General features: G+C 53.8%; 1 protein-coding gene across 1 annotated transcript in view; it reads left to right on the top strand.

Annotated features, from left to right (window-relative positions):
- Positions 1-3,358: 3,358 nt before the first annotated feature.
- Positions 3,359-9,565, top strand: part of TGME49_203665 (hypothetical protein) — a gene marked incomplete at its 5' end in the record, with an annotated part of 33,332 nt that continues 27,125 nt past the window's right edge. Inside the window, 2 exons of the mRNA XM_018779260.1 lie at positions 3,359-3,528; positions 4,079-9,042. Of these exons, the coding sequence (XP_018637348.1) occupies positions 3,359-3,528; positions 4,079-9,042 (5,134 nt within the window). The remainder of the gene's footprint in view (positions 3,529-4,078; positions 9,043-9,565) is intronic.

Here is a 9,565-nt window from a genome sequence, read left to right as displayed (position 1 = left end):
ACGCTTGTGACTGGCTGCTGTCGTCGTAGTCTATCTTTTCTAAACTGTGTCGGGGATGGTGCTTCTCCGTGGCTCGCTGGCAGCATCTGTGGCGTCGTCAGCGTTCTGATTTGGGCTCCTGTTTGGGTGTCTGCGTCAGTTGCAGTGAAACGAAGCAGATGTCGGTTCGGGGTCTTTTGCGAACAGATGCACACCCGCGGCGAACATGGCCATGTCGCACGTGCTGCGGCTTTTAGGAAGGGACGGGTACCGATCCCATCGTGCTTGCTAGAAACCTCACGTCTAACTGGTTTCATTGTCTACCTTCGCAGAACGTGGCACCGCACCGTAAGGCACTTCGGTGAGTAACTCCTTTGCAACGCAACACACTCTCGAATTCAGCGTCTTTCGCGTAGATCAACAGCTTTCCTCATGAAGGGTGCTGTTGATGCAGTTCACTTGGATAGGTAACCGATAGTTTTGAAGCTATAGTCATTTACCGTGGTTGTCAATGTTTGGCTTACGCAGAGCTATGGTTTCCGAAAAACAGGATTCTGTGATGTGTAGAGCAGTATCCCAAAATGACTCATTTCAGCGACATCGTCGATCAGAGCATTCTAGCGGTCTCCTCCTACGACCATCCGCAGCTTGGAGAAGCGAAATAGAGAAGACGATGACAGTCTAATGTGTGTGCCAGTGTTTAGCCACGGCACGCAGCAAATATGGTATCAGAGCTCGGAGATGGAGTGGTTCATCTCGGGAGTCCTCCGCAGTGCTCTAGGCAGACAGCGACGGTGACCTCAGTTAATTTCGTGGTCTTCTTGTGAGGCCATGTGTTCTTTTGTATGCCATCAAATAGCGTAGTTGTAGATAGTGAGGAAGCTGCAGCTGGCATCCGAGTACCGAGGATGCCTTGTCGGTTTGCGAGCACGTGCGCGTCGTTGTTCTACTAGAGGGTTTGCAGACAGGTACGGGCTTTTGAAAACCGCTGACCAGCGGTCTTGTACCTCGTGCGCGCGATCGAGGATCGATTTCTGTCGTGGGGTATTCTATGTCGTAGTAGATGTAGCAACAGACCAGACACCCTCGGATAGGATGGAGACGCACGTAGCTGCAATGTTATCGGCAAGCACGAACTCATCGATAACTTGGTATTTGTAATGAGTGGGGCGATCAGGTGCGTTCCCCGTCCTCCGCACGACCGAAGAAGCTCTGCATTTAATTCCATTGCTTCAACCGTTCTAACCATAGTCAATTCGCTACTTTTGCTTGGTATTACCCACCCACGTTACAGCGAAGCTGATAGGCCCCCTCCTATCAATTCTTGAAAATCCGTTCCACCACTAGATTTCCGCCGGTACGAAAAGGGACAACACCAGCGGAAACATCCACCTGAAAAGGCTCCGCCGTGTACACAGAAACTGTTGATCCTCTAGATCAGAAATGTGAATTTATCCAGAGACGTTCGCTACATGGCACACACATTATGGGATTGCGACGGAACCGCTACGCACGGATGACGAAGGAAATACTCACGTGATGAGATATTATCCTTAAGGCAGCCTTGCTGAGAGTCTCGCATTCGAGAAATTGTTGCCACTGGCATTCGTTTTGAACCACGTCGGTTCCTCCAAAAATAGAGACAATGACTAATTTCCCGGTAGAGCTTCGCCTTGCACGTTCGAGTTGACACAACATTTGTCTACGATATGCGTACTACCCCGGTAGGTCACTTCCTCGCATGTAGTCTGTTCACGTCTTTACACAGAGAATTCTTGAATTCTGTCGAATGCACAACACGGTTGTTATGGTGCTGGCACTTAATTAAGCTACTGAAACGTGTTTCCGTTTCCGTGAGTGAAGCGTTTTCGTTGTTTGTTGCGTTCCCCTCTTCTGCTTCCTTCTTCAGCTGCTAGCTTGGAGTTATCTGCTCCATTCTCGTGTTTGGCTACCCAATCGTTCAAAGAAGTTGAAGCTCCGCTTAATAGTATGATGTCAGTGCTGCTAATGGCTGCTGCGCTCCTACTGCAAGATCACGTCTACTGAGAAGTGCTGCCCTTTTTGAACAAATCACTTCTCGGCTGTAAGGGAGCAAAGATCTCACGGGACCTCGATTCTACGAGAGCACATTCGACTACGTTTAGCCCGACGGTAGCAGCCCAAATATGATGGCTTAGGTGAAGCCATCGCATCTCAATTTACCAGGCAAGCTGCTGTGCAAGATTTTGCAACGTACTTTGCTGCACGCTACCCACGCTTCTCTCCGAGACACGTCGCAGGAGCGGAAGCTTCTGTCTCACACCCCCCTTGCTTCGCACACTTAGGAGAAACATCCCATTCATAAGGTACGCCCGCGTTCAGACTGCGGGATCATTCATGCCATTTAAAGGAACATGAAAGGCAGAGGATTGCTGTCGCCGTATTGACAGTCCGTGTCGAGTTTCGGCGGGTGGTGTTTTTTGCAACCTTGTAGATGCAGTGGTCCTGTCTCTTGGTGACCCCGATGGCGCATGCAGCATTGGAGGGTGCTTGCACCGGACTTTTCGGGCGGTTGATCGATTCAAGCCAATGTAATATGTAGCGCCGAATACAAAAACCCTCCTGAAGCTTCATTATGCATCTTCCGTCTCCAGAAACAGCATTTTCTCTGTTACGTTTCCAGGATCGATCTTGCCTAGGCTCGACCGCATGCCATTGAGAATTCCCGTCTTGCACGAGAACCACGGCTCAGACTGTCACTCAGAAGACAAAAGTAATGTAAGTGGGTACACCATAGCATTGCATTTCTGTTAGCAGCAATTTTATTGCAAGGAAAGCCACGTTTCGGACTTCTAGTGGCTGTATGCTTCTGTAAGCGTGTCCTCGACCGGTTCCGTGCTTCCTTCGGTCTCAATCGTTTTCCTTGTCCTACCTCGCCCTTGTGGCAAAGTTGGCGTCACATATTTACAGACATACTGGCGTTAATGCTGTTAACAGCCCAGCGAGTTCTTTTTTCTCTTCTCTATATAGCGTCATTCCCGTTTTCTCCTTCATTCCTCCTCGTCTTGCCTGCTGTCTTTGGGATCGTCTACTGCCTCGCTCGATCGACAAGTAATGGACTAGTCAATCGACTGTTATCTGCTGCTCATTGCATTTTCACCTTTTCCCCAGTAACTTGCAGAAAGTATCCGTTATTAGCAATGTCAACATTTCTCTTCACCCTGGCCCTCCTGCGTTCTGCCTGTTAAGAAGCGAGGGGCATTTTTCAAACAGGTTTTCTATTAATAAAGACATCGCTATCGCCAAACAGGGGGAATCCACGGGATGCCACTATTGGCGAGGGATCGCTGCGTGACGTCTCCGAGCGGGGACCCCGTGGCACGGCCTCAGTGTGACTAAGATGTTAGGGAGTCTCCTGAGTCGCGCCCTCCACAAGTATCTCAGCAGCTACGTCGAAGAAGTTAGTGCCGGAGAAGTGTCGCTTTGGGGCGGCGACGTTGTTCTGCGAGATCTCCAGCTGAAACCTGACATCTTGGAAAGGTTCGGAGGACTTGCATCCGATCAGCTCGAGTACGTCAAAGCTGAAAGCGAACGCGGAACCTCTAGGGGCGGCTTCCTACATACGTTTTGTCAGAGTGTATTTGGGAATTCTTGCCTCTCTGTCTCGCTAGCGTTTGTCTGTGGCCGCCGCAGTGGACGCTGGTAAACAAGAGGGGGCTAAAAGGTATATTTGCGCAGACACTGACACTTCAGGTCATACATCCTTGAGAGTTACGTATATGCATGAGTGCATGTCCTCGTCAAGCAACCTTGCCCACATCCCACAGTCGCACGAAGGAACGTTGCCTCACTGCGACTGCATGGGCGTGTTCTCCATGGCCACCGCTCGAACCGTTGAGAAGAGTAGATTTAGTTTTCCCGCCGGCCGTGTGGCAATCATTGGAATGTATGTGATCGGTTCACGCAGTGGTTAGAGCAACTTAGGCCATCTAAAATTAGCCACCAATGAACGCCACTGTCGCCCAGAATGTGTACATGCTACTAGCGGCCTTTGTGGTTACGTTCACGCACGTGTACAACGTATCGTTTTCGTCGCTTCCTGCCTGTGCTTTCTTTTCAGGCTGGTGTATGGTGGAATCAAGGAGTGCCGGCTCTCCATTCCATGGCAGAGCCTACGAACAGATAACGTTGTAATTCACCTTGATCTGATACAAATAATTCTGCGTCGTCGACGCAGGGTTCTCCAAGCGCCTTCTCGATGCCCGCGACCCGGATGCGCCCCTCCTCGGGCAGACACCTCCAGTTCCCAAAACGGAGCACTGACGTTGCAACCGGAAGGCCACGATGAGGTGTTTCTAAACGGCCTTTCGCCAGCGTCGGAAGGGGATCAAAACCCGACGATTCCTTCGCCGAAAACGAGTCCCGGCGGATGCGTGGGAAGACGGGGATCGGAGACGGAGAGGGTGTCGCCTCCAGTTACGTCTCCTGGCGCTATTCACCTCAGTCGTCCGGCTGATTCCTCTTCTTCGTGTTCAGCCTCTGGCTTGCCATCTGGTCGCTTATCCTTTGCTTCTTCGTCGTCTGCATCAGTGTCTAAGAAATCTATAGGGGGTAGTGACACATGGGCAAAGTCCATATGGGCGTCGATTTTATCTAACACCGCCATACGTATTAGCAATGCTGTGATTCGTTATGATGACGGGCCACACAGTGCGTCGTTGTCTGTGGGGTTGCTCGTGCTTCGGCCGAGCGACAAGCCCGCGAATCCCCTACCGCTTTGGTTACCTGCCCTCCCCGCATCGATCAGAAATCCTGGCGGAGCCTCTGAACGGCTTAACCAGCAAGAGACACCCACCCAGCCAGTGAATCAATCGGGAACACTACATCCGCTCTTGGTACTTCTTAAACTTCAGCAGCCTGCTTCCACTTCTGGTTTCTCCCGCAATAACTCAGCAGAGGAGGCACGGCTCGCAGACGGAAGCAAAAGTGGAAGTGCTGAGGGATTCACACACGAGCACACGGCGCCCGCACATGAAAATCGTGTTTTGCATCGGCTGTGCCGAGTTCGAGACCTCACACTATGTGTACAAACCCAGGAATCACCGACGGCCACTCAGGAGTCGTATTGTGGCCACCAGTGGTCCACTACATCACCTCGGCGTTGCCGCGGCACCAGGAGCGCGGGAACCTCGTCGTCCTTCGTGGGAGAGTCTGCTGCATCCGCGGTTCGTCTTCCGCCTATGGGCGCTTCAACAGATCTCGGTGCCCAGCAAATTGCCGGAGGCCTGCCAGCTCCGCCTTCCTCACTGAAAATTCCGTGGCCTGATGTGGATACACCCAGTCGAGCCGTGTCGTCAGAAAAGCTAATCGGAGAAGCGACACTCTCTCGAGATACTTCAAATGATTTATCTGTCTCGTCGCTCCCCGTATTTTGTCGTGTGATGAGACGGTCAACGACCACGCCCCGTTTATCCGCTTGCCCTTCGCCCGATTCGCCACACGCAGGCGCCTGCCCGACACCGGCAGCTGCTCGATCGCCGCTCGTATCTCCCAGTGGTTCTCATGCCGCTGCGGCTGGTGGTAATGATCCTGGTAGAGATGAACAGCTCCGGTATTCCGTGTCTTTGTCGCCGTCCGTGCCTTCCCTACAGCCGTCTGGGCCAGCCAGCCTGAAAGGTATAAGGCTGATGACAGGGTTTCGAATGCCTCAGCCAGCCAGCAAAACGGATGAAGCGGATAGCGGTGCCCCCTCACAAGGTGCGGAGGCTCAGGCAGGCTCTGCAAATGTCCAGGCGTTGGAGCAACCCATCGAGGACGCATGCTTCACAGCAGCAGTTGCAGCGTGTGCGGAGCGAAGTGGGGCCGCGGAACAGAGGCAACAGGTAACACGGACTCGCGCCGAACAGCCGATGGTTCACAGATGGGGTTGTGAGATTCACTTTTCACTTCCTCTGTCTCTCCTGGATGCGAGGGGCAATGAACTTGATGAGCCCTGGGTGGAAGAAGCTGCGGGTTCGGTGCGGAAACGCAGCAGCCCAACAGACGAGGCAGACAGCCACCGTAAGGGTCGTTCCCTACATGCCGGGCGAAAAGCTTCAGAGAGGTGGTTGGACGCGTGGATGGACAGGTTCGAGGCGACGAACGATCAGGAAGGAGGCCGCGTAGGCGTGCGCCGCGTGTCCGCGCCTGGCAGAGAGCACGATGACGGAGACACTTCGGAGGTCGACGACAATGAAGCGGAACTAGAACTGTATCGGCAATCCGAAAAACAGTTCGCCGAAGCGAGCGGCGAGCTGCCAAGGTTCCCTGAGAGCTTGAAGAAGCACTTGGAAGACACGCTCACGGCTCCTCAATTAGAGGAATTGCGGCGAGAGATGCTGCAACATCATCGCGACCAACAAATGTTACTTCGTCTTCAACAAAGGCGAAAGAAAAAGGAGATCGAGAAGACCATACGCTCTCGCCTCCTTGCAACTCGAAGGCCTTATCCGCTTACACTACGAATTGACCTCGCTCCTTTCCATCTACGTCTCAGTTCTTCACAACTCTTTGCCCTGAGGCAAATGATCTCTAGCGAAAAAGAGGATGAGACAGAAGAAATGGGATGCAGCGGCGAGCACGGCGGCAGGAAAAACAGGGAAGGGCCTCACGGATGGCCGAAGGCGCTCTGCGGGAGAGGGAGATCGGGAGCTACATCCACAGCCGACGTTAAGCTAGACAAACACGCGTCACGCGTGGTAGCAACACCCGACCTGGAAGCCAAAGACATGCAGCCAGCACATTCTTCTCACGACGGCTCTGATACGAGTGTCGTCCCCATTGCTGTAAGAGGCGACGCATCCGATGAAGGAGAGAAAGACGAAGGAAGAGAGTATGACGCCGAAGAAACGCCGACAGCAGCGAACGGTGGATTGGGCGATAGTGATCGCAGAGCAGGGAGTGAAGAACCACGCACACCAGGGGAACCTGAAGACAGTTCATCAGCACCTTGTGACGAGGGCACGGCGGGGAAGTCGATCGTAGGCGGCGGAGATCGAGAACGAAGGGTGAAAACAGAACGAGTTGAGAGGGTGCGAGAGGCCGCGAACTTGGACATCTGGTGTTGCACAGAAGATGCCGGAAAACGAGGTGCGCTCCCTTGTTCGTTGGCGTCCAGTGCGTCTCACTCAGACAGTGGTAGCGCATCTGGACTGCCCGAGACCGAGGGTGAGCGTGACAGCGGGGACATGCGACAAATAAAAGAAGGCGTTGCATCGTCGGTCCCTGTCATCAACTGTGATGGAGACGAAGGCAGAGGAGGAGGAAGGGGTGACGAGACCAGGAGGGTACAAACATGTGCTGCTGCAACGCCGACGAAATCAGACACAGACGAAGGCGCCCGAGACGGTGCCGGACAACAAGACCCAGTGGAACGTCAAGGCGGCGATAAGAGTCGGACATGGGGGAGATGGCTAGCCGAGCTTCTGTTGGGAAGCAGCTCCGAGGATGAAGTGGACGCAGGCACGAGCGATGATGAACGAGTAGCAAACGGGTCTGGTGAGACCACCCCTTTTTTCGGAGCTGGTGCCGCGACCAAGGGCTCGGGCTCGCCTGGCGCACCAACACCGGTAGAGATGCACGGTTCGGCAGCGTTGCGTTTTGCCGAGAAAGAAGTTGGAGGATCAGAGTTGAAGCCGATGGTCGGCAAGGTGGAGGGACTTGCCCTGCATGAGCAGTTTGGAGATGCTGGCGCAGTATCGGGCTTCCCGGAGGCGCGAGCAGTCAAACGAGAACACGCCGAAACTCACAGTGACACGTCCGGGGAGAGCGAGAAAGATGGGGAAGAAATAGCAAGTGAGGGGTACGAGTCAACCCTGTCATCAAAGGACGAACACAGTGATGGGTCGCTATCGTCTAGCCATTCCGCTTTCTTCTCTGCTGAAATGTTGTCCCTCGCCTCGGCTGACGAGTTCCCTGATGAGGACACGAACGTCGAGGAGCGATGCCCAGATCACCAGGGAACCTTTCACGATTTGACCAAGAGCGGCAAAGGCAGTTCGTCGGTTGCACGAAGGGAGAGTGAGAAGCAACAGATGCGAGAATGGACGAAGAACAACGTGGGCGCTTCGAATATCACCAAGAATGGAACAGTACCAAGCCCTGTTCCATTTCTATCTCTGCTTCAGCGTTCCTGTGGTCCAGTCTTCGTTCGCGTGAATCTCTCCTCCTTCACGATTGCTCTCGACTTGGTGACATTGGATCAAGACTCCCTCGCGACGCCCTTTCCCGAAGCAACGTCTCGAGCGTGCTCGCCACCGCTGTCAGAGTTGCCGCCCGCTGCAGTCTCACCAGCGTCGTCAGTTAGCGCCTCAGTCAAGTCGTCCTCGTGTGAGGCTTCTCGTGCCATGCCCGTGTCTGTTCCGCCTGCCTCATGTTCTGCTTCGGCACCTTTGCAGCCAACTGCCGCGTCGTCCACACCACGACCTCCTGCATCACCGCCTCGTTCTGATTCCTCGACAGTTGAGTCATTTGTTCGAGAGAAACAAGCTGCGTCTGACCAGCACGCTCTCGCAGGAGACCTGGAACGGAACGCAAGGGAATTGACCAAGCCTAGAGTAAATCAAATCCTTCAGATCGGTGTCGATGAACTGAGCGCGACCCTGTACCTTCCCCTGCCGACGGACGGGATTCCGGCAGTCGACTTCGAAGCTCAGGCCGTGTGGGCGAAGGAAAGAGGCCATATGAGAACCGGAGCCCGGCTGCGCCTTCCGCCCTATGCCCACGTGCCTCCACGGTTAGCGAGGTGTCTGTACCGCGGCCGGCACGCGTTCCGACCCGCCACTTGCGCACGGCAAAGAACCGCAGAGACGCGGACTCGCAGGCGCGTTCAAGGGAACAAAAGGGAGAGGACAGACTCCGAAAGGAATGATGCAAGCTTCGCTACGCTGAGTCAGGAGGGGATCGACCGTGAAGAAAGAAATTCCCGAATGGCACAGGACAAGATTGAGGGAGATGTGCCGCATGGCGATACCGAGGAAGCAGAACCTGACCACTATTTCATTCTGCTTGGGCGCGTGCCAGAAGATGGCAGATCTCCATCCCACGGTGAGTCCCTCGGACAGTACGGTGTCGTCGTAGGAGCATTGTCAGATCTAGCGAGGGGGGAAGGTATGGGGCGACCCCCGTCGCGTCTTCCGTTATTGTCTGGTTGTGCTTTGCACGCGTACGGAGGAGTGTGCAGGATTCTACTGTTGCAGCAAATTTCTGGATCATACGGGATGTACTGTGTTGTGCCGCGTGCTCACAAGAGCATTAGTCTCATACAGTAGCGTGAGTAATTTGATACACTATGGTTTCCATTACGGCTTACTGAGGTCTGGACCCGAAATGCAGTATACTGATCTCGACATAGGCGACGAATCATGAACGAATTGGGTAACATGCATATGTGCAGCATGTATGCTCATCTCATGTTTGGCGCATACCCTGGGTAACCTACAAATAACCGTCGCTTGAAAGCCATCCTGTTCTGCGCTGTCTGCATCGTTGGTCGCTGGTTTCGACAGACCCTTGTCGACCTGCGTTCGCTTGCCTCCTTTAGGGATGTCTCTCCATTTTCCGTCTTACT

This window comes from Toxoplasma gondii, chromosome VIIa (assembly GCF_000006565.2).
Source record: "Toxoplasma gondii ME49 chromosome VIIa, whole genome shotgun sequence".
Taxonomy (NCBI): Eukaryota; Apicomplexa; class Conoidasida; order Eucoccidiorida; family Sarcocystidae; genus Toxoplasma; species Toxoplasma gondii.
Note: the sequence above shows the minus strand (reverse complement) of the source record. Positions and strands in the feature narration are given on the sequence as shown.